Source organism: Festucalex cinctus, chromosome 18 (genome assembly GCF_051991245.1).
Source record: "Festucalex cinctus isolate MCC-2025b chromosome 18, RoL_Fcin_1.0, whole genome shotgun sequence".
Lineage (NCBI taxonomy): Eukaryota > Metazoa > Chordata > Actinopteri > Syngnathiformes > Syngnathidae > Festucalex > Festucalex cinctus.
In genome coordinates, this window is record NC_135428.1 from 11316959 (window position 1) to 11341965 (window position 25007).

Consider the following 25007-nt stretch of genomic DNA (forward strand, 5'->3'; position numbering starts at 1 on the left):
CTTCATTTCACGTGCTCATTAATTATGTTTGCTTGACGAACGGGGTGCGACGTCGCGTGAAAAGGCACCGCTGGGATTCGAACCCAGGATCTCCTGTTTACTAGACAGGCGCTTTAACCAACTAAGCCACGGCGCCGCTTAACGGATTCATGTGAGACCTTATTAGTGAAATAACCGCAGCACACATTTACCGATTTGTTTACAATATATTTGGATATAAACTACTTCGGCAGAAATGGCGTCACGAGTCACGACGTGTACCAAACTTTGTATTTGCGCGGTTTTACCCGCACCAATGAGCACAAAACGCATTTTCATGTTCAGACTGCACCCAGACAAAAGTTCACTTGAGTTCAAGTTGGACATTCCATTTACTTTCTATGCTCATGTCATTCAAATGTGACATTTTCCACACTCTAACTAGATAACCAAATCATGGCACCATTTTTGGAACACCTTGTTCATCTAACATGAACTCTGTGGGCGTGTGCGTTTGTAATCTAAGACATAAAAGCCTGAGTGCTGTGAATGTTGGCCGCTTGACCTTTGACCGACGTCCTTTCAAACTTGCACTCAAGAAAGCCAACTATCATGTTTTGTTGCATTCATTAGCCGGTTTCCAACTAAAATTAATAAAATGTGTTTTTAGACTTTTTGCAACAAAATTAATCTCAATTAATTTTTTTATTTTCAAAAATCCTGCAGTCCAACGTGGCCGCGAGTACAAAAGTTTGCACACCGAGTTTGTCGGACATGTAAGAGACGTAACTCACTGTAATCATGACGTCTGTAATCCAAAGGAAACTTTGAAATTGCTCCTCTTTCACCCAGAACCGCTTCAAACCACAAAGCGGATGTAGGACTGGAAGTAAATCTTTCATACATTTTGTCTATTGTTCATGTTTTATTCTATGTGTTTGTGCTTTGTTACAACTGCGGCTGTTGTGAAAGCGCTTTATAAATAAAATTGAGACGTTTGATAAAGTTGTGCTACATGTTCAATGTGTCCGCTTTAGCTTCCTCTTACATGAAAATAATCTTACATTATAGTTGTTGAAATCCTATTGGACGGAAGCAAGCAGCTGTGTTGTTGTGTCCTTTCAAGCACCGCCCACTAGGAGGCGGCCATAGCGGGGCTGCCACTGCGAGTCAAGACCGCTACAGTCCGGCTGACTGCTCGCACGGTTCACCATAAACACCAATTACACAAGGTAAGGCCCGTACATGGACACGCTACGTCTTCGTGAACCTCTTCGGGTTTCGGTTCGCCTTGGGGACTGCTTTCAGTAGCAGAAGTGCGGGCGAGCTCGAACCGAACCCAGTCGAATCGAAGATCCGCTGCTCGTGCACGCGCGTCGTCGCCTACTCGCCATGCCGCACGCATGCGCGCGCGCTCACGCACTCAAAAGTTTTCGTTTTGTGTCCGTGACTTGCCTCATCTCAAGTGCGAGTGACCTCAGCACGAGCGTCTCGGAGGACAACGAGCGGCGCCAGCCCATAATAGGCGGCCCGAGGGAGACGTATGAAACACTTTGATGTCTTGTTGAAGAATTGAAAAAAAAAAAAAAGTTAACCATTGAAGAATTTAAGTTGACTGACCACCTGCCCTGCTTCAAGATAGCGTTCATTAAAAAAATAAAATAAAAAAATAAAAAATAAAATCAGCATAAATATTTTCCAAAGTAAAAGCAGACGTTTGCAAATGTCTTATTTTGAAGAGAGTAGGCTATGTCTGCTTTCATGTACTGATTAAACATTTCACAGTCAAAGGATAAAATTTGTAGGATTTGGTCTTTTGAAATTAAATATCTCAAAATGATTAATCAATTGTCAAACTAATTATCATTTATTTGATCAGCGATTAGTTGTTGATTCTTTGATTTATTGTTGTACCTCTACTTGCGATACAAGATAAATTTGTTCCATGACCAGGGTTGTAACTCCAAATGCTTGTAAGCACTGAAATTCAGGCCCAACTGATTCAGATTTTGGGAGGCAAATGGTGATTGCGATATATATCAATGCAAAACATTCTGATAAGCAACTAATCAACATTAGGGACGCTGGGGCTTTGATGTCCACATTTTTATGTCTTTCTTGGAGTCAATACATATAGAAACAAAATGTGGACCAGATTTGTATTTATGTCATTTTCTTATTTGGTGTCAGTGCGGCGTTATAAGCAATTGTGACATGTTGCCCCACCATTGGGTAAGTTGTCTCACTATATGGGGGATGATGTCACACTGGATTTTGCAACTAATAAAACAAAGACTTTTTAAATACTTGACAGTGAACATTGAGCTGGTGCATTTTTCATGGCCTATTCTTTGCATATGGCGCGTCTCCTCTATTTTTGTTCCCTTAATGATTGTTGGCCCTGTGGCAGGATGTCTCGCGAGCTGCAGGTGGTGGCGGGCGCCAGGCGGGCCTTCGAGACGGGCCGTTCCAGATGTCTGGAACATCGCATCCGGCAGCTGCAGAACCTTCAGCGCTTCCTGACCGAGCGCCGCGATGACATCGCGCAGGCCTTGAAGAAGGACCTCAACAAGGTGGACGAAACCGAATTCGACAGCAATCCAAAAGCATGCCGAAAGCTCATCGGGTGCGTTTGTGTCTCAAGAGCGAAGTGGTGGTCCAGCTGTACGAGACGCTGGGCCTGGAGGAGGAGATCGGCCTGGCTGTCCGAAAGTTGAAGGAGTGGGCGGCGCCGCGGCCGGTGGAGAAGAATCTCCTGACCATGTCGGACACGGTCTACATTAAGGCGGAGCCTCTGGGCGTGGTCCTGATCATCGGGGCTTGGAACTACCCGTGGGCTGTCACCTTGCAGCCGCTCATCGGCGCCATCGCTGCCGGTACAACACCCGTGTGCATAACATTCCACCAGATCCACCAACCTACATGGACCCACATCTAGCATGGCTACTTTTCTTCTTTTTTGGTCATGTGACCTACTTCCTGCTCTGATGCTCCATACTTGTTTGGCTCAAAGGGCAGTTACAAGAAAGTAACGCTGTGATGTTTTTTTTTCCCCCCAGTCTTCCTCTTGTGTATGAAGGACCAAAACTGTCAAAATTCAAAATAAATACATGACTAAAAGGGGAAATAAAAATGGATATAAAAAAATTATGTAAAAAAAAAAAAAAAAATATATATATATATATATATATATATATATATATATATAAACAAATAAATACATTTGTATTTAATTTTGAATTATATTTTTTATATCTGTTTTTATTTCCACTTTTAGTCATTTATTTATTTAGTCATTTATTTATTTTTAATTTTGGCTGTTTTGGTCCGTAATGCCAAGTCGAAATGTTATTCAAATGAGGGGGCAGTCCTAAGTGCATCTTGGGTGGGACTAGTCGGCCATTGCTGGAGCTGTCCACTGCAAGCTGAAGAGACTTCCTTGTTCGCTGAGCTGCTCACTCGATCAATGACAGGCAGTTTGCAACAGCGGAGTCCAACCCAAGACACATTTAGGACCGCCCCCTCATTTGAATAACATCTTGACTTGGCAGTATGGACCAAAACTGCCAAAATTAAAAATAAACAAATGACTAAATAAATGACTAAAAGTGAAAATAAAGACGGATATAAAAAAATTAAATACAAATATATTTATGTATGTGTGTGTGTGTTTATTTTATTTCCATTTATATTTATTTTTCAGGATATAATTTTCAAATTATAATTTTTATATCCATTTTTATTTTTCACTTTTAGTCATTTATTTATTTTTAATTTTGGCAGTTTTGGTCCTCCATACTTGTGAGGACAACGAGCATGAGCATGTATAACCACGCACACATGCAAAGTAATGCAAAGTGTGTCTTTAATTTGCTGCTCAACCACTCACCGAGATGTCGTCCGTCAGGTAACGCGGCGGTGATCAAGCCGTCCGAGGTTTGCGTGCACACAGCCAAGGTGATGGAGGAGTTGTTGCCGCTCTACCTGGACAAAGTAAGACACGAGCTTGCATACTTTGATTCTGAGATCTCACCAATATCGCAATATCACCAAATATCGTGTTGTTTTTTTTGGATGGTGTGCCGTGTAGGAGCTCTACCCGGTGGTGACGGGCGGCGTGGCCGAGACGCAGGAGCTGCTGCGCCAAAAGTTCGACCACATCTTCTACACGGGAAATAGCTCCGTGGGAAAACTGATCATGGCGGCGGCCGCCAAGCATCTGACGCCCGTCACGTTGGAGCTGGGCGGGAAAAGCCCCTGTTACATCGACAGCAAGTGCGACATCACCATCGCCTGCAGGTAGGCCCAAGCCTCCGACCGACGCTCTCGGGTCGATTCCTGAAGAAACGGTGTCGGTATGTTGCCTCGGTCCGTGTGCAGACGGGTGGCGTGGGGCAAGTTCACCAACTGCGGGCAGACCTGCATCGCACCCGACTACATCCTGTGTGAGCCGGCCTTGCAGCAGCGCGTCATCCAAGAACTCCAGAAGGCCATCAAGGTACTGTCGCGACTCCCAGTTGCTAAGTTTGAATCTCGAGCTAATCATTGTTGCACCACACCACTTGGATACAGTTTTAGTGCTATTGAAATCAAATGTACTACCTTGGGTTTTCTGGCAGGAGTTCTACACGGACGACCCCAGGATGTGCCCGGATTACGGTCGCATCATCAACCAGCGCCACTTCAAGAGGATCATGTCCATGATGCAGGACAGCACCATCGCTGTGGGCGGAGACAACAACGAGGAAGACTGTTTCATAGGTGATTCTCGTGAGACGCTCTCATGTGGACCACTCGGTCCGGTTTACGACTAACAGAATTTCTGCGTGCGTGACGGTCTAGCTCCCACAGTGCTGCGGGACGTCAAGCCTGACGCCAAGGTGATGCAAGAGGAAATCTTTGGACCTCTGCTGCCCATCCTGACCATCAATAGCCTGGATGAAGCTATCCAGTTCATCAACAAGGGCGAGAAACCTTTGGCCCTGTACATCTTCTCTGATAACAACGAGGTACCACGTTTGCCCACCCCGCACAAAATGTTACTTTGATACTAAATGTCAGGCCAACAAAAAAAATGTGGAATTTTAGTGTAGGGGCACCTCATGGTGACTTTTATCAGTGTGGTCAACCCGTTCAAGTTTCCTAGAATACAATACAGACATTCTTGTCAAAAATATGTTTGCATTTTATGCAAGATCCGGGACATAACAGGACACTACTACTATATAACAGGACAAAACAACCAGACACACGAGTTTGGGGACATTACAACCAGACACCTAGTTATGAGGACATGACGGGGATACGACAACCAGGCACTCGGGTATGCGGACATGACAACCGGACACTTGTGTATGTGACCCAGTAAGACTCCAATCTGGAACTGAGAGCAGTATAAATTGTTAACTTTGGAACACCACAAAAGGACTGTGTACACTTAATGAATATAAAAATAAAATATAGTAAATAATACAACTTCCATAACAATCAAATTCTCTCTGGAGACAGTCTGACAGTCTACTCCAATCAATTTTTCACTGTTCATTTCACAGTTTCATTGTTCACCTGGACCCTTGGACTAAAAGTTCCTTGGCTACTAATTGTTGGGCCATTCCGGGCCAGAGTGTGGTTGTGACATAAACGTAACCTTTGTTTCTTGAACGCGTTTGCTGTCCTGTGTGAAGGTCATCAAGAAAATGAGGGACGAGACCTCCAGCGGAGGACTTTTGGCAAACGACTGTCTGGTGCACTTTTCAGTCAACTCGCTGCCTTTTGGGGGCGTTGGTAAGCGCACACATGCACACCCCGTGATAAGATTCAACCTTTAGACCCTGACAGAACTTTAATCTTTCAAACTATTTAATCATTTAGGCCACAAGTCAAACCTTAGCTCTTTGACACGCTCTAAACAGCAGCATTTCGAACCTTGACAAGGCCTAGTCTTTCAGTCCTTCAGAGAGACTCTAGTCAGCCTCTTTACGTCTTCATAATTCAACCCTCAGAATTGTAGTAGTAGTAGCAAACCCCTCAAAAATGGTGTAAATCACAAGACCTGACTCATCAATTTTAGAACTTGCTTGGCTAAAATGCAATGTACAACCCCATTTGGCTTGGACTTGAACTACATTACTTGTGTGTTGTTGTTTTTTTTTAGTTTTTTTTTTTTTTTTTTTTTTTTACATTACTTGTTTTTAGTGGCATGCACACAAATCTAATTGTGAAGACTACATTTTGATTTTAGATTTATGTTGTTGATAAAAAAAGGGGGAAAAGTGAATGTCAACATGCAAACATGCAACATTAGCATGCTGGGTAACTCCAAAAGCCACATTAGCTCCTCCCACCTGACATCAGCTGTTCCACCTGGTGAAATTGTTGACGTCTGAGGCAGCAGTGGCACAAGGTGCTGCCCTCTAGTGGTGATTTGTGGCCATGTCCGCCGCTTTCGGCAGGTAACAGCGGGATGGGCTGCTACCACGGCAAGCACACCTTCGACCAGCTGAGCCACCTGCGAGGATGCCTGATCAAGGCGCTGAAGATGGAGGGAATGAACAACATGCGCTACCCTCCTCACACGGCCAAGAAGCTCGACTGGGCGCGCTTCTTCATCCTCAAAAAGATGAACTTCAGCTGGCCCCGGCGTCTGCTCGTGCTCGCCACCTTCGCCGTGCTGGCCGTCATCGTGCAGGTGAAGACCGCTCACAACTTTCACCTTAAAAGATTGAAAACAACCTTAATTAAAACAGAAGAATGTCAATATTTATTTAAAGAATTGATGTTAGTTCCAAGCGACAACAGATCTGCAAGGAATGAGGTCAAAAATGGCCGCCAACAAGCTGAAAATGAAGAATGTGCAAAATGCAGGGCCTGACATGTCACTGACGTGTGTTTGCTGTTTTGCAGAAGTACGGCATGGTATAGAAGTGCAACCGTTGAAGACCACCCACGTCCTACCCCCAGCACCCTCAACTGACCAATCACTTCACACATTATTTGCATACATTGAGCTGCTGATCCGTTTAAAACACGTCAAATCTGATTTGTTTTTAGCTTTTCAACTTGTTCGTCAGTCACGTGACGAATTGAAGGACCAAACCCCATTTTTAAAAAAGATGTTTTTACACGAAGGGAATGAGTTTCATTTCACGAGGCTGCGAGCGGCCTGAAGTCTCCGGAAGGTTCCCACCGACTGATCAGCACTTTGTTTGTCCTGTTTAATTTCAGAATCTTTGAAAGCACCTCATGTTTGTATTAAGAAGCAATCAAAACTAAGGCGTAGTAGTAGCTGTCGTTACTCGAGGTTTATACAACACTTGTAGGCTTTGTATTTGAGAAATATTCATGCATATTAATCTATTTGAGATGAATATTCTAATAAATACATTAACATCTGCCTCTTGACTGCTTTGGAATGGCGACGATTATGTATGCTTCTTTTCAAGTTATATTTAAAGGATTATCGTGTGTCGAGTTGCTAAAACACGTCTATCGTGTTCAGGGTCCCTCAAAATGGGTGAGCCGACGTTGGGTGCAAAAGAAGTCCGACTCTACATACAAGTGGGATGTGTGTAGTACCGCATAGTCCCAGCAGAGGATGCACTAAGGTTAGTATTTGGGTTTGGGTCAGACGATAGGTGCTTAGCGTTGACATGTTCAATAAAGTCATCGTTCAACCAAAAAAATAGTTAAACCAGAAGTGCTTAGGGTTTGAGAGCTGTGTGGGCGGAGTCAAATTTTTAGGCCCACCCCCACATTCAGCCACACCTCCTCACCTTTGCAATGATGTGACTAGGCCTGCAGGAGTCAGTGTTTACATTTTAAAGACCAAATAACAGCAGAGTACACTCCTACCTTGTGGAGGTGAGATGATGCCTCAAAAGTGACCACAGAAGAAGAATCTTCACTAAACGCTTCGGTTGGAGTCCATCATGCATGTTCTCGTGTGCCTGACGCTTGTTCTTGCTGCGCTCGTCTCTCCGTGTGCAGGTAGGACATCTTGTCTCGATGAGTTTCATTTGGAATTTGAAGTGCTAGACTGGACAAAAGTATTGCAATTTGGCAAACTTAATGTGAATGGAAATTTTTAGAACATCTCTTGAGTGGAGGAATTGCCTTAATACTGTGGCTATTCTCCAATGTAGCTTTTTCCAAAGGTGTTTTTCCAGACAATGACATCCTTGCTTGAGCTTCAGCAAAGTGTACAATTGTCCAACATGTCTTCCCATTGGGAGTCCCATTCATATGCATCCCAACACTTTTGAGCGTAAGACAATTCGAGTGGGCTTAATTGTGAGAACTTTCTTTCCAATATAGTCAAGACTGTGGATGCTGTCACGATGACAAAACAATGCCCTGGTGTGCGTGTGCGTGAGTTGAGTCACAGGTGTGCGTGAGGGAATCAAAGGACTGTTGTGAGAAATGAGAAGGTGACAATGAGCATTCAGAAAGCTGTGAAAAGACAGAGGAGGAGACGGCGGATCAAGCATGATGAGAAATGAAGAGAGAGGAAAAAAAAGAAAAGAGTAAAGGACGATTTCTCACGTGATGATGATGGTGTGTGTGTTCGCAGGTGGGTGGTGTTACGAGAACCAGTACTCCTGTGACGCTGCTTGCAGAGGTAAGAGCAGGTGATCTCTTATGATGCAGTGACATTCTTGCACCAGTGGGGGCGCTGCAAGGCGCTTGAAACTTAACACGCTCACATCCAACACAAAAATGTACGTTTTTGTATTCAATTCAACAAGCATCAAAAGGCTTCAAGTTTGCAATTTGAAGGAAATTCAGCTCTTCCTAGCACAAGGATACATGAAAAAAAAAATTAATCAAGTGGTGAAAGTAGAAAAAATTTTAATTTAGTGGACATTAATTTGATAGCATTTGGGGAATATGAGAGTAAATGGTCATTTGCGTACACACAAGTTGAGATGTTCTTATGTAGTTATGCATAATTAAATCAGTGATGCTGCTAATTGTGGACATACAATTAAATTAAATTGATTCGCTAGCATGTCTGAGCTAAAGTGAATTCTAGAATGAGGCCAAAGTGGCCTGAGCAGGCTTGAAAATCCAGCATGAGAACATAAAGTTTTCCTAACCGGCACCCATGTTCCTCGAGACTAACCCTTCCGCCCGCGTTTTTGGGTTCAGACCCGAGCGGGTGGTCTTCGGACTTCCCTCGCTGCGGCGGACTGCGCCAGTCACCCATCAACATCGTGAGCCGCAAAGTTCACGTCAACACGGCGCTGCCCCCCCTGGAGTTTATCGGTCACAGCGAGCGGATCAACATCACCGTGGAGAACAAAGGACATTCGGGTAAAGTACTCGATTCCTTATTTCAGTCTTGAGTCTATTTGATTCAGGGAGATGGGAATGAGCGAATGATTCCAAACACATTCACAATCATTCCAGATTCCATAATCACGACCACGAGATTTTGATATATTGGACTATACAAAACAGGACTGAAACAACTAATCAAGTACTCACCTAAAAGATGACCTAATTCAGACATTTTGATATCATGGACTACATTTGGACAATCGGTGACTCACCACCCTGCTGCTTCTTCTCTCCACCCATTTTTCTTCAGCTCACTTCCACCTACCCCAGTCGGTGCGCCTGACCGGAGGCGCTCTGCCGGGTCACTACCGGGCCGCCCAGTTCCACTTCCACTGGGGGGCAAGCGGAACCCCCGGATCAGAACACACCATCGACGGAGAGAGATTCCCTATGGAGGTTACTAGTGCATCTGTAACATTCAACCTCATTATTAAACTTTCTACCACATCAACCTACCTTTCACATGTACATTTATCTACCTAATTGTCTACCAGATCAACTCTGTATCTACTAGTATATCTACCGACTTCCATAAAAGACCTGTCTACCAACCTACACAGTAAATTTTATTGTAAACAGAGTCAATTTGGTCCCACTCTAAACAGAGTAAAATTTACACTTGAAAGAGTAAAATATTTAGAATAAATATTACTCAAAAGTATTTTTACTGTGTACGGGTTAGGGGGTTAGGGTTACACCACAGTATTTTAAACCCTTCCAAAAGTCAACTATAAGCATATAATGATTAAATCTTACCTTTGGCACAATCGCGATGTAATTTTTTATGAAATCGTTTTTTTGCTGGTAAGATTTGTAACGCGGAAGTAAAACACCCGGTTTGTGACTGATGTGCCTCCGGCGAGCAGACTGCAGTCTGCTGTTGTAGCTCTGCGTTTGAGCACTCCTCTGCATACGCCACGCAACTTGACGCAAGCCAATTCTTCAATAAACATTTGAAACAAGAAATCGTGGCGGATTAAAGAGAAGACGAGAGAGGAAAGGAGGGTAAAAACAACCCTTGGCTGGTTTTGAACCAGTGACTTGCTACTTACAGAGCAAGCACACTAAACACTATACTACTCATTCAGTTAGATTCAAAAGTGCAAATGTTTTACTTGTAGTTTACACAAGTCTCAGCCAGAACCTTTGTGGGATTTTAAGACATCCAATTGTCATTGCACTTTGGCATTGCAAACGTGAAGGATAAGGATTTGATTGCTTTGAATTCATTTGGACAGAAAGTCTACTGATAAAGGCTACATTTGTCACCATCCCATGAAGGTCTCAGGGAAAGTGGGCGTGCGTTTAGTCCGCATAGGCGGTGCGGGGGTGGGTTTGCACTTTATGATGTCATAAAGTGAGCCCTCGCTCGTTTTCTCAGGTTGGGAGGGGCTGGTGCTTGGAGAGCAGAATAACCTAGAATTTCACAGAGAGGAAAACACCACTTCCATCATGCTTTTGGTGAGGAATTAGCATTTTAACATGGTTAAAATTTCCAAAAAGTTGATTTTATAGTAGTAGTAAAATGTACTAAAAAAATGCCTTCTAAAATGTATTGAGTGAATTTTTTTTACTAGGTTTTTGTCATGGGATAGACTAATTCTAAGTGTAAATTTGACTTTATTTGGAATGGGACCCAATAGACTGTTTAGAGAAAAATGTTTGTGCAATATCAGCTATTCACCTTTTTACAACCCCTACCTACCTTTGGAAAATATCTACCCACCTTTCTACAACATCTAGCACATGTAGCCACCTTTTGTAGAATCCCTAACTCAGCAGCAGTCTGCTCCCATTGAGCAAGCCGTGTACCCTTCCTCCAGCTTCACATAGTGCACATCAAGGAGCCGTATGGTTCTCTGACAGAAGCCGAACACGACATGGCAGGAATCGCCCTGCTGGCCTTTCTGTTTGAGGTAGCACACACACACAAATACTGTATGCACGTCACAATGTCGTCATCAAACAGCTGATTGTGCTGATAGGAAGCCACGGAGGATCATCCTCACCTGGACGCCGTCATCACAGCTTTGGGACAAGTACGGCACAACGGTAGGTCCAAACTGACAAAAAGGTAGTTTCTTACCTGCTCCAGCTGTGCTCTGGTGCTCGTTTCCGATCCAGGCTCCACTGCGGTCATGTCCGACTTCCGTCTGAGCGACATCATTCCGCCGTCCGAGCAGCTGCGGGGCTACTACCGCTACGTGGGCTCCATGACCACGCCGGGATGCGAGCAGGCGGTGGCGTGGACCGTCTTCCTCAAGACGCTGGCCATCAGCAGTCGGCAGGTGGGCGGGCAGTGGGCGGGTGGTGTCGCATGGCGAACGTACATGCAAGTTATAACGGGCGTGTTCCTCATCAGCTGGACGCCGTGGTGCAGCAGTGCCGCTTCTGGACGGGCCAGCCCATGACGGACATCTTCAGACCCACACAGCCGCTGGACGGACGCGTGGTGTACCGATCCAACTCGGCCCGCGCCGTCACGGCCGCCACCTTCTGGCTCGTGCTCGCCACCACCGCCACACTCATCCATTAAATCCATCAACACACCAAATACTGCACATGTACATACAGTGGTACCTTGCCTTACAGGTTTTGTGTAATTGGAGGTAACACTGGCGTGTACAAAATCTACACTTCAAATCAAATTCATGATAATATTGTAGAAAATTAATCAATTTCAGTGGCGCAACTAAAAAAAAAAAATGAAATGAAACTCGTATACATTTGTCTACACAGAGCAAAAATATTTATGTCATTCCTTTATAAGAATTTGGATGATTTCATTTTACTGCTAATTTACATCTCAATAAATTTCAACAAAACTTTTTTAAGAAAGGAAGTAGGAATTGGACCATGTTGAATCACTTTTGTGCTCAAAAGATACATTTTAAGCATGTCAAATATATATTTTTAATTAATTTTAAAATATTATTTAATTATAATTTAGCATTTTTGAAATTAGATGAACAATTTTACAGGCAAAAACTGCCAATTAAATACAACAAATATTACGGGACTCAAGAAAGGTTCAAATGTGTATAGAAAATATGGCAACTAATTTTACAATAGTAAAATTGAAAAAAAAAATTAAATGACATTTTTAACTATGAACGATTTGCTGAATTTGATTTTTGGAAAACGGCAAGAAATCTTAACGACTCATGCTGACTGGGCACAATTTAATACACACATAATAAGAAGCATTTTCATTTTTCAATAGACTTTAATTTTTTGAGATGCATGTACATCTAATGTGCTTTTAATAGACACTTTATTACAGTACACCATAGAAACAATAATGCTCACATTTGCCGGATGTGTTGATCAATTTGATTTATTTTTGACTGATTGTTTGATTACAAACTGGAAAGCGTTCTTATGTTGCAAAAGAGAATTTGTCATCTTTGAATTTTGCTTCACTAAAGGCGATTGTGGAGGTGGCGTGCTTTACGTTTGCACTTTGTGCTGAGTCATCCATGCGCGCAGGTGTTGTACCTGAGCTCGCACGCTGCTCTCGGCCGTGCCACCCGCGGCGGCGTACTGCTCCACGCTGGACGCGTAGTCCCACACCGACGCCACGTCGCCTCCGAACAGCGGGCTGATCGCCACACATGCGACATAATCACCATCAGTATTGCATGCATGTGCACATGCGTACGGATGAGCCAATCACCTGATGACTTTCAGATCCTCAGCTGTCAACTGGTTCAAGGGGACGTTTTTGGATTCGGCCGTGAAGACCACTTTACCCGCTAGAGCGTGAGCGTCCCTGAAGGCCACCTGGAGACAAATGATGGAACGTGCACTCACGTTGATGAAAAACTTGTTTTGTCTTGGCGGTTCCTATGTACAAATATTACATGTTGTGCTTACCCCCTTCCTCACGAGGTAGTAGGCCAGATCGGTGGCCAGCATGTCGGGACTGAGCGCCGCCTCCATAGCGTCGGCATTGATCTGGTGGGGGGGGGAATTTAAGACCAAATGACCTCTAAGTGGCCTCTAAGCGAGTGAGTGAGCGCTTTCCTAAGGCGTCTTTGCGTCCGCTGACCTTCAACGTGGAGACGACCCCAGCGGTGACCTGCAGGACGGCCAGGATGGAGTCATAGCAGTCGAACATGGCCTCCTTGTCCTCCTGAGGGGAACAGCACAAAGCGCAGTTGGCAGATACAGCTTCCATGTCGGATTAGTTCTCGTTTCACTCTTTTATATGGAGGACCAAAACTGCCAAAATTAAAAATAAATAAATGACTAAAAGTGAAAATAAAAATGAATGTAAAAAAAACTATTCAAAAATTATAACCAAAAAATAAATATAAATGGAAATAAAAACAACAAAGTGTAAATATCCCTAAATAAATAAATAAAAGTAAAAATAAATATAAAAATAAAAAAAAGATTCAAAAATCCATCTATCCATCCATCTTCCTGACCGCTTATTCCTCACAAGGGTCACGGGGGGTGCTGGCGCCTATCTCAGCTAGCTCTGGGCAGTAGGCGGGGTACACCCTGGACTGGTTGGCTCACGGTTCAGGGTGTTCCCCGCCGACTGCCCGAAGCCAACTGGAATAGGCTCCAGCACCCCCTGCGACCCTTGTGAAGATCAAGCGGTTAAATTAAGAAGATGGATGGACGGATGGATTGATGGATGGATATTTAGTCATGTATTTATTTTTAATTTGGGCATTTTTGGTCCTCCATACTTTTACGTATACATACATGAACCTATTACAAATACAAACTGAAAACTGCCAATAGACAAAACTCAAAACAGTAAATGCTGGCTGACCAAATGTACAAAATGGAACGGCAGCCTAGCATATTGTGGTACCTGCAGGTCTTTGTTGTAGCAGCTGGGAAGGCCTTTCAGCGTCATTATGAAGCCTGTGCACTGTAACAAAAACAACAAATCTTGTTCCTGGACACCGCAACATCGTGAATGGGTGAATTGTGAAAGGATGACCGTCATGTTGCGCAAAAAAGTACATGGTCTTACTCGGCCAAAGATTCGTCCCGCCTTGCTCCTGATCAGCTCCAGACTGTCGGCGTTCTTCTTCTGAGGCATTAAACTGCTGCCTGTGCTGCATGACACAAATTAGACTTTTGGTTATTTTTGGGGTTCGACAAGGAGCCCTTCTAAACTATTGCAAAAATGGAAGCACGCATCTTTGATGGCTTTTGTTTTGTTTAGGAAACATGTCAACACCATTATAATGTAGGTCAGTCAACAAATGCTGAATACTTAAGGCAGAACCAAGTAAAAAAAAAAATCTTGACAGTAATATGTTGCATGCATCCCCACTTGTCTAAATATAAATATTGCGTTTGTGGAATAGCCATCTCAGTGGGCGGCCATTTTGCCACTTGCTGTCGACTGAAAATGACATCACAGATTAAAATTTGCCTAAAAAAAAATTGAATATGTTAAGACATATTCTAATTTGTGAGTATGACTGTAAAAAAATCCCTAGATAGAGATTATTGGCTTTAACCTGGAAGCATAAAAATAAACTAATTTTACTTGTCATAAACTTAGATGTCTGCTTTCGCGTTTAAACGCTTGTGTCAGAGCCTGGGGGGGTTGGAAATTACTGTGCCAGACTTGTTTGTAGAGCACAATGACGACTAAACTAAGTAGCCGGAAGCAAGTGTTTTGCTTCGTTTGCAGCCTAACTGAGGCAAATACACACACCAGTGAATAGGCAAACAAACGTGTGTGTGTGTGTGTGTGGTTAGCGTGCGTGTGTGTTACAATGTCATGTCATTGTTGTTTTACAAGAGCTGTGCGCACACACACACTCAAGTCCTAACCCAGTGAAGCAGGAGCTTGAGAAGCCACATGTTCATTCATTGGTTCATTTGTCACCATACGTCGTTTGCAAAAATCAGTGGTAAGTGAGCCCATTGCAGGGGGTATGTGGAATCATTTACAGGTAGTCCTCTACTGTAATTAAAAAAATAACAATGTTAAAATAATATAATAATCATAATAAAATGATGAAATTAAAAATGAAAAAAATGTAATGTATAGAGAGTATACAATGTAATTTGTTTCTTTTTTACATTTTTATTATTTTTAAAATAATTTCATAAAATTTTACTTTGATACAAAAATGAATGGGATTTGACTTACAAACGACTTCTCGGAACCCATTGTTTTTGTAAGTTGAGGGATGTATTTCACAAAGGAGGTTCAACAAACTGTGAGATGAACCCTGAACGAGTTGACATACCCTCCGATACGAAACTCTGCATTTTCGGTTCCAGTCCAGCCAATTCCAGTGAGTTATAGCAACGCTGAGTAGTCTCACCTGGACTTTAATAGACCGCCTCAATGGAACACCGATTCATCAAGTTACCATGGCAACGGAGAAGCCGAGCACGCTGCCGGCCTCTGCTTCTGCGTTGCTTTGGTATTTTTTTTTGCCCCTTTCATCCGAAAATCTTAATGCAATCATATGTAGAATTTGAACATGTCTTTATTTAAAAAAATAAATAAATAAATAAATAAATGAAATGCAACACTGCAGCGGCTCACCATAGAGGAAAGCGGCATTTGCTGCTCGGGACAATTCGTAAATTTAAATGTATAGTCCTTCGCAATCACAATATTACAGGGGAAACCTGTTGAATTAAACAACGCGGCTCATTAATTCATTTCATTTAGGTGCAATCCTGCAAGGAAGAAGCGCACCTCTTGTAAGTTGAAATACAAAAAAAAAAACTTAGATGAAATATAAAAACATTATTCAAACGGGTATAAGAAAAAAACCCGGAGCGTAATACATGCTGCGATGTGAGTGCATATGACCACATCTGGTAATGTTGCAAATGACGGATTAAGTTGTGTATGTAGAGGATGGACTGTGACGTGAAACTGTACCGCTCAAAAAGGTAACTGTACGGAAATACCAGATATACGCGGTCTGATAACCTTCTCGCGATGAATATTTAATTCCTTGAGCAATATTGCGGCACCTTCATCAATAGGGTTATTGTCAAGAGAACATGCCATGTTCGTGACAAAAGTGGACTTTACGCAATAGACTACAGCCGTATTTACGCAAAAAGTCGTCGCAGCGGACTGAATGAATGAGGAAATGAATTGTCGCGTGTGCGTCTGAAAGGGGGTGGGGACAGAGTAAACCTCAAGGTTCCTTGTGGAAAACCTGCTACCGACTAGGTTAGGTTGATGGACCATGTTACTATGGTAAATGACCGAAAGCTTAATTAAATGACCTCTTTTCATGAAACAGGCTAGAGCTCCCTCTTATCCTCTGGTTTCAGTTACCTCCCTTTCTGAAACGGGTTTCCCACTTTTCAGGGTTTCTTTACCCAGGTTTCTCACTAAACCTGCTTTGCGAAATACACCAGGACTACTTGTATGTCCAAGATCAATAACCTGTGTCACCTGCGCCAAAATCAAGTGTCTCATGAAAGCTCAAACAGATGAAAAGAAAGTCAAACTGCATGAGTAACTCTGAATGTTATTCATGTTGAGTGTTTTGTGCCTGCCAAACATTTCAAGTTGAAATGCCCGTTTGAAGCGGACCTGTTCAAAGAAGCTAAATTTTTTTGTGGTAAATGTTTTGCCTTTATTTTGATTCCTCTTTTTTTTTAATCATTATTTATTTTCGGGTGCTTTGAGATACAAGTTTCATTCGTTTCATGACCCCGCTTGAAACTCAAATCATCTTTCCCCACTGAACTGAATGGAAAGGTAGATGATAATCTGACGATGATAATGCAGTGGGCTGACCTGTAGGCGTCAGCGAGGGTGACGAAGGAGAACTCTTTGGTGCTGTACAGCAAAAGGTCTTCAGCCATCTTACTCAGATGAGTCGCACACAGTGAGGCCCAGAACAAGAACTCCGCTGGCAAACACGCACACAAAATAAATCCAACGCTTGGAACGGCAGCCGGTCGGCGGACATACCAACAAAGTCTCGTTGCGCGGTGGCGTCCATGCTGTTCAAGCTGACCTCATCGAAACACAGCTCTGTCAGCGACACAGCACAGGTTGACTTCATTCAAAAGTCACAAAATTTAGAGTGCATCGCCAGCATTCAGGCCCGAAACTCCTTTGTTCAAATTTGTTTTTTTTTTGGGGTGTTTTTTTTTTTTTTTTTTACAAATTAATGACCAACCAGAAGTGTTGAAAAATGCTTTCTCTTTTTGATGATGCAATGTTAATTAACCACAAATAATGCTGTTTTTGTTTTTTGATGATGGTTTTGGAGATACGAGTATTCTGCCCGATGCCAGCGATGACATGTACGTGAATATCAATGTGTCTATTTGGACCTTTCCTCAGAAGCTCCCTGTCGATGGCAAACGGAGTTCCAGCAATGGCGCCACTGAAAACCACAGCAAGACGTCCAGTTACAATAAGATGGGATTTTTCCACGACATCAACCACATGAATGTGATCTTTTCCACCCCACATTTGAACCTATTGCAAATGTTTATATGAAAAAATGTGAAGTTCCGTACTCTCCTTTAGTGTCTGGAGTTAAATGTTAGACAGCGAACAGATGTAGCAACAACTATTTATGTTGTTTTTTGACTGTTTTTCTCTGTAACCAGTCCCATTACATATTCTGATAGGGGCGATATGCGGTTCAGTGTTAAGGTCCTACCTGCCCAGGGGTAAGACGTTGACGCGCTTCTTGATCTCCTGCAGCCGCTCCACGTCCCGCCGCAAAGCCACGGCATGACTTGGTGAGCACGGGGGAAGTTAAGAAAAATAAAATAAAATTGAACCAGAGGACGAAGAGCAAATATTTTGACAAATTTCCTTTTGTTGCCATCCAAATCCGAAAAGCCTGTTTTTGGGCTCACCTCAGGATCCAGTGGCTCCATCTGATTGGCTGAGCTCGTTGCATGTGGGTGTAACCAGGAAATAGGACGTTTATCTCTCTACGGAGGGGAATGACTAATTAATACAAATTACGCAATAACAATTACTGCTGCAGCTTGCTGAGGTGTTGTGAACGTCTCCCTGTGTCTGTATATCTGCCTTATACTGCCACCAGGTGGCAGCACATGCACACCCAAAACATCCACTAAATTGAAGCGCATTAGTCTCGTTTCTAAATATATAGTGTTATTTTTAGAGTTAAAAAACACATTACAAAAGTCTGCTGTATTGTTTGGGAGGTGGAAGGAATTATTAATGGGGAAAGAAAATTTGAGATACGAATATGGTCATGGAATGAAATCAAATCTTTCGCGTCACAGAGATTTTAATATATTGGCAAGCAACCGTGCCTGAATACAAAACATTAATATTCCTTATTAATTAATTGATGCTCATTATAACTGCAATTAAGAAAAACAGACAAATAAGGTGTGAAAATCACGGTACATCTTAAAAAAATATACATAAATAAAAAGTCTGAATAAGTGAATTTGCAGATTTGGGAGTAGGACGTATGGCGGCCATCTTACGCTGCGGCGCGCTCCACCATGGCGGAGATGAGCAGGACAGCAGCGTCCGTCAGCGTGGCGATGGCGTCGCGCAGCCACAGACGCATGTCGGTCACCACCTGTGGCACAAAACGGGCGTCAACATCGAAAACAGTAAGTCACGCACGCGCGTAACATACGCCGACCCCACCTGGTCGTTCCTGCTCCTGCCTGTGTGCAGTTTCCCCGCAGCCGGGCCGATCAACTCCTGCGCGCACATACACAACATCACCATTTCCGTCAACAACATGGACGCTTCAATGGGTACAAAAATGAATTCATTTTAACAATGTTTTGCACTTTATTCTAATCATGGATCGATTTATAGATCTGCCGTGTAAATATTGGAGATGATCCTAAAAAGATGCGACTTCGATAAAACATTTGGCTGACCTTGAGTCTGCGTTCATTGGCAGTGTGGATGTCTTCGTCGCCATCTTTTAGCACAAACGCGCCTTTGCTCCACTCCTCGCTGATCTGCAAACACAGCGGCGACATCTTCATCACTTTGTTTGTAGGACTGTTTAGCACGTTTGCCTCACACTTGGGAGGTTCGAGGGTCCAATCTGGCTCTTTGTGTGTTTGTTTGTTGTCAGGACGGTTTGTACTCGGGCCCGTGACCCTTCACCTGTGCCGAAATGTGCAAGTAGAGCTCGTCGCTGGTCACGTCACCTCTCGTTTCGGTCACTCAGCACAATGTGCAGGAATGTGGCACCACCGCACCCATTTAATGCCAATGGATCACACACACAATGATTGTTTGTGTCTGAATTCCACACACACTGTGAGTATGCATACATGAGCGCGTATACGTGTACCTGGTCCAGCCCTTGAAGGATGCGGTCCATCTCGTCAGCACTGAGCAGCTCGGCTTGGTGCAGAGCCTTGACGTAGGCTTTGCTGCCCCTCAGGTCGGCGTCCCACATCCTCTGATCGTACGCCACTGACGCGTTGAAGCGCTCCATCACCGGGTCGGTGGCGCCCACAAAGCGACCCCCCCACAGTTTGGACCCCTGACACGCAAATGCACAATTCAGTATTTTGAGCTGTTATTCCTGGATTAATCTGCATCATTTGCACCAATTCAATTTGTTCTTATGACATTATTGCACATTTTAGATTGCTCTGGGTCTGCACCCTGTCCAAAAATAAATAAATAAATAAATAAATACAAACATACATGCATACATACATACGTACTTAAGTGAGTCCAATTACAAGAGACAAATTACTTGTGCAGTTTTTTTGTACATACTTGAGCAAAAAAAAAAAAGTTGATTCTGATTCCTGGTGTAAATTTAAAATTCACGGTCAACATTTACCCACAAAATGAGGGACACACTTAGCTACTCTTCCCAAACATGACAACTACTTTAAACATCGTGTCTTTACTTGTAAAATTTAAAAATAAACTTGGATGAATTCCTTACCTCGGCGGTCATCTCGAATGAACAAACTACAGTTGTCTTCTTGTTCTTGATGTGGATAGAAGAAGTTGATAAATGAGTCACATGCACAGCTTGACTGGTTTGACTCGTTTTAAAAATAACACGAATAAATGCCAATAGTTGTGAAATTTCCGTTTACACATTTAAGCTTAGCGTGAGACTTTCAAAATGCTTTTTTTCCCCACTTTTTTACTTGTTCGTGTGCAGCTACTGTCAAAATTAAGCTAGTTGCAATTAACAAATGTTCCTAAAAGTCTGCACTCCACAGACTGATAGCCGAAATAAAGAAATATATATATATATTGGTCAATGAAATAAAACCATGAGGCAATAAAATCGCGTAGGCATCAGCTGCGTACCTGCAACTTGCTGGCTTGTTGTGCGTTTTGATAACACGGAACCATTAAACGTCTCACGTCTTGTTTCACACGGATACTTTTGCATTGCACAAAACGACTGTCAACATGGAAGTGTAAGTTCAATCGTTTAGCATTTTGTTTCATGGCTTTTTAGGCTCACTTCATTCCTATACAAATCTGCTACATTTAATTTACCGATTGGAGCATTGATTAAGATTAAACCAGTGTGTGCTGTTTGATTAAACGGTTTAATTTAAACCTGTCTCTACGTCGCATGGAATCCGATCACGTAAAACACCTAGCTAGCTCAATTAAGTAAATTATGGGGTGTTAAAATGGTATAGATGCAGCAAATATACTGTAATTCCTTGAGTGAACTTTGTATATTTTCTTCTTATTAGGAAAAATGCAAACGCTGCCATGCTCAGCAACTATGAGGTGAGGGAATTTGCTCACTTTCGCTTTTATGTACATTTGTTTAAATGGTATATGATTTTGCTTGCGTAAACGTTTGTATAAATATGTGTAATGCACATATAAGTGTAATATAATATAAATGTAGGAAGTGTAAGTGTATAGATTTGTTTAAACGTACTGTAAAAATATTTGTAGAACTGCATAGTTGAAATGCATATACTGTATAAATGTTTGTCAGGTGTACCAGCTGCTAACCGACCTGAAGGAACAGAAGAAGGACAGTGGCAAGAGCAAACACAGTGCTGGGCAGCAGAATCTCAACACCATCATGTATGAGGTGAGCACATTTATGTTTTCATTTCACTGATGTGGTGCTCACATTCTGAAATACACAAACTAATGTGTACGACTACGCACACAAAAAAAGACGGATAGAAGTACTGATTCAACCCCTTAAAAAAAAAAAAAAAGTCGTGTGTGTGAAGTTCACAAAAGTGCAAAATAAAAAAATATATATATATTTTTTTATCGTAAATTATATATAATAGCAATTTTGGTAACTTTGCACAATGAAAACAGACTTCTGCGCACAAACGCATTGCCCTCTTTTGTTTTATTGCCTTACATATCTCGTCATAGGAAAAATAAAAATAAATCACCTTAGGCCTATATGTTTCAATGTTGTTTTAAGAGCAAGCTAGTGTTGTTTGACTTTTATTTACAGCGGTTAAATAAATGCTCATTCCCATAGCTTTGCTAGCATTGTAAATTGACTAACAACAAATACTGGATTTACTTATGTTAACAAGTAAAGAAAAATACACCTGGGTTGAACTCCAGCTTTTAAGATGGCCTAAGATGCACTGCATTTGCCAACAACAACATGCTGCACACTTGAACTTGACTGCAGGAGTCACCGGTTAGCCCTGAGGCCCCACATGAGTAGGGAGTAGCCTATTTGAAAAATAGCTCACCAGTGATGGGACATTGTGATTTTGGCGAAGTGATCATTAAAAATAATTATGTGAAGAGATTTATAGAAATAGTGTTGCATAGAATATTTGTTTCCTAATTGTTGTGAGAAATCAATAACATGATCAGTGTCTTCTTCACTTAAATCAGGGGTGGCGAGATCTGGTCCTCGAGGGCCGCAGTCCTTCAGGTTTTGGATATTTCCCTTCTTCAACACAGCTGATTCATGATCAGCTCATCAGCAAGCTCTGCAGAAGCCTGATAACGAGCCTGTTAATTGGAATCAGCTGCACTTCGAGTAGGGAAATCTATAAAACCTGCAGGACTCCGGCCCTCGAGGACTGCAGTTTGCTCACCCCTGACTTAAATGAATATAATGAATAAATAACAATGATATATTATATTATTGCATAGCTATTTTCAAATGTAGGGACTAAATTTAAAAAGGCTTCAATGAAAATACAGATTAAAGTTTACAAGGTACGTAAGCAAGTATTTGTATTAGGTGACTTCTTCCCACCACTGTCACCCTTTCACACGTGTCTCCCACTCATGTCCTCCGCAACGCAGACGCTCAAGTACCTGTCCAACACGCCGTGCAGCCGCCAGCGTCCCGAGATGGTCCAAGCCTTTCTGTCCACCATGATGCATCACAAACTCACAAAGTCAGTCTCACCTCCTTGGTAAAATAGGACACACGCTTGTGATGTCATCTTGACGCCTTTCCACACTTCACCAGGGCTGAGAAGCTGCAGCTACTCAACCACCGACCACAAACCGCAGTGGAGATGCAGCTGGTGAGTCTTTTCACCCTCATCCGCTCAATTTTTCAAAATAACTCGTTGCTGTTTTGTCCATTGGACGGTGCACCGACAATCACTTAAATGAGCACTCTGTTTGCACCGGAGATGGTGGAGGAGAGCGAGGAGCGTCTGTCAGAGGAGCAGATCGAGGCGCTCATCCAGACCATCTCAGAAGTTCTACCCGGCGATCCGGAGCAGGAAGACGCGTCGACTGGCGATCAGGGGGCTGCGTGAGTGTGGCCACGTCACCTCGGAGCACTTCCCTTCCGTCTCTTCTCAAGTGAGCGCCGCGCAGATGCGCTGGCTCAACTGTTGTAGCTTGTTGTCAACCAACGCTGCTGTTCGATGACAGGAGGATAGCTCGGATCATATTGAGGAACATCACCATCATCATCTAGCGTCTGGAAAAATTTGTCCCTAATATTCCAGATGGTCTTTAAACGCAGCACAACAAAAACCTTTCAACAGTAAAGACAGTTGGTTTTTGTTTTTTCTAATTTTGCTTCTTCTTCTTTTCTTCTCTATGCCACAGTGGTGTTACATGTGTAAATGTCACTGTCCTTGATGATTTCTCATGCAGGGTCAGCGTTTGAGAAACTCAAGATATAAATCCCCTGTTTTCCTGAGAGTTGAATGCAACGGTCCTCTGAAAAAGATTTCTTTAACGTATGTGGGGAAAAAATTTATAAAGCATGTTAATGACTTGAATTTTGCTACAGCTTTGTTGCTAGAAAGTCAGCGGGTGCACTGACTTTTGCAAATGACTGAAACACCCTTCTTATATAATGCTAAAAACATAAAGCATGAAAAATGTGTGTGTGTGTATATATATATATATATATATATATATATATATTACCCTCTTGAAAAAAATATTACCTTCTAAATGATAACAGCCATTAATTAAAAAAAAAAAAAAAAGTCTCAGTAAAATGTGATTTTCAAATTGAAATTTAGTGGGGCATGTGTTCACTGTTATTGGTCCAACAATATGTAAATGACACTCGTGTGCCATAACAAAGCGTTCTGTGACATATGGATGATTGGAAGGAAGTGAAGCTTAAAATGGGTTTGCACTTCCTGTTGCTTTGTAATGTACATTTTCCTGTTTTCACACAACAAGCAACACTGCGGTATATTGAGTCACGTGACTTCAACTGCCCAGCAGCTCCTAAGTTATTGCTTTCTATATTTTCAACTGGTTTTCCACCTCACTGCTATGGAGCTGGAGCCTATTCCAGCTAAATTTGGGCAAGTCATTTTTAGACAATTTAGAGCAGGGGACTCCAAAAATTGATTAGTTGTTGATTAATTGATAAATTGTTACATCTTTACAAGCCAATGTATTATTTGCCGTAGTTGTCAGGTTCATCACAGTCACGGAGGATGGACTTATGGACATTTTCAATTTTCATTTCCAAGTTACACCGTGTCAAATGTGTGTGTGTGTGTGGGGGGTGTTATACAGTACATCAGGCCGCAAAAGAAAAGAAAAGAAAAGAAAACCGTGCGGCCGTTGCAAAACAGCCCCGGGCTGTAGTTTGGAATGCAGAAGGAAAAGTCATCCCAAGGTGAACTGCACACATGATGGGAGATTTGGAGCCTGAACCTCAGAACTGCGAGGCAGACTTGCCTGCACAAACACATGTATTTGATTGTTGCAAATTAGGTCATTAGTTGATGTTGGCTGGAAACGGAGGACTGAAGAATACGTGTCCTCAAGCAGTGTTTCCAGTGCAAATGTTTGCTTTGACAACAACAGGCCAGCAAATGTGGCAAATGCCAGGAAAAAAAATCAATCTGTGATTTGCACACAACTTCTCTGTGACTATCCAGCCAAATGGTGGTACAAATCAATCATTTATTATTTATTGACGTGTATTATTGAGTCTGACTCATGTGGGCACCGACTGCGCATGCATGGAGGGAGAGTCGAAAAACCGCTTAACGGGTGAAAAAAAGCTTCAGTTGCTCGAAAACAGTCACATAAATGTACGTGAACATCGCTACTGATGCACACTTCAACCTCTGAAAATATTCATTTTTTTTCTTCTTATCCACACATACTGGTTACGATTGAAGCGACGTGTAGCTTTTTATGTATACTTCTTACTTTTTTAGACTTTTACGTCACGTTGTTGGATTATATTCCTTTTCACAATAAAGTGGAAAGGGAATTACTTGAGGTGGGCTTTGCCGTCAGTAAACGTCCCGGGTGAGCT

General features: G+C 42.5%; 4 protein-coding genes and 1 non-coding gene across 7 annotated transcripts; 3 read left to right on the top strand and 2 right to left on the bottom strand.

Moving 5' to 3' along the window:
* Nucleotides 1-62: 62 nt before the first annotated feature.
* On the bottom strand, nt 63-136 carry trnat-agu (transfer RNA threonine (anticodon AGU)). The gene has a single exon. It is a non-coding gene; the product is annotated as a tRNA-Thr (tRNA).
* Nucleotides 137-1076: 940 nt separating this feature from the next.
* On the top strand, nt 1077-7373 carry aldh3a2b (aldehyde dehydrogenase 3 family, member A2b). 2 transcript variants are annotated; one of them, XM_077504805.1, is made up of 11 exons: nt 1077-1211; nt 2390-2552; nt 2624-2855; nt 3887-3972; nt 4070-4278; nt 4360-4477; nt 4599-4740; nt 4822-4988; nt 5664-5763; nt 6432-6667; nt 6883-7373. In XM_077504805.1, the coding sequence occupies exons 2-11, from the start codon at nt 2391-2393 to the stop codon at nt 6898-6900; spliced, it is 1470 nt and encodes a 489-aa protein (XP_077360931.1). In that variant the 5' UTR covers nt 1077-1211; nt 2390; the 3' UTR covers nt 6901-7373. The 2 variants fall into 2 exon arrangements, with proteins under 2 accessions (XP_077360931.1, XP_077360930.1); XM_077504804.1 differs by lacking the exon at nt 1077-1211 and adding an exon at nt 1412-1520.
* Nucleotides 7374-7616: 243 nt separating this feature from the next.
* Nucleotides 7617-12752, top strand: ca4c (carbonic anhydrase IV c). Its single transcript, XM_077504814.1, has 8 exons — nt 7617-7965; nt 8549-8596; nt 9127-9291; nt 9569-9714; nt 11142-11234; nt 11304-11370; nt 11443-11606; nt 11681-12752. The coding sequence occupies exons 1-8, from the start codon at nt 7908-7910 to the stop codon at nt 11852-11854; spliced, it is 915 nt and encodes a 304-aa protein (XP_077360940.1). The 5' UTR covers nt 7617-7907; the 3' UTR covers nt 11855-12752.
* Nucleotides 12640-20699, bottom strand: asl (argininosuccinate lyase). The gene is made up of 17 exons (XM_077504806.1): nt 20594-20699; nt 20217-20261; nt 19605-19799; nt 19180-19263; nt 18938-18994; nt 18769-18866; nt 18160-18237; nt 17958-18035; nt 17623-17675; nt 17255-17317; nt 17078-17192; nt 14315-14399; nt 14150-14209; nt 13370-13453; nt 13195-13275; nt 12995-13101; nt 12640-12919 (listed from the first exon to the last, which is right to left on the bottom strand). The coding sequence occupies exons 1-17, from the start codon at nt 20636-20638 to the stop codon at nt 12769-12771; spliced, it is 1479 nt and encodes a 492-aa protein (XP_077360932.1). The 5' UTR covers nt 20639-20699; the 3' UTR covers nt 12640-12768.
* crcp (calcitonin gene-related peptide-receptor component protein) lies at nt 20565-23598 on the top strand. Of its 2 annotated transcripts, XM_077504816.1 has the most exons (7): nt 20565-20706; nt 20995-21031; nt 21249-21347; nt 22553-22647; nt 22722-22779; nt 22891-23065; nt 23138-23598. In XM_077504816.1, the coding sequence occupies exons 1-6, from the start codon at nt 20699-20701 to the stop codon at nt 23017-23019; spliced, it is 426 nt and encodes a 141-aa protein (XP_077360942.1). In that variant the 5' UTR covers nt 20565-20698; the 3' UTR covers nt 23020-23065; nt 23138-23598. The 2 variants fall into 2 exon arrangements, with proteins under 2 accessions (XP_077360942.1, XP_077360941.1); XM_077504815.1 differs by having other exon boundaries at nt 20567-20706; nt 22891-23598.
* Nucleotides 23599-25007: the final 1409 nt, after the last annotated feature.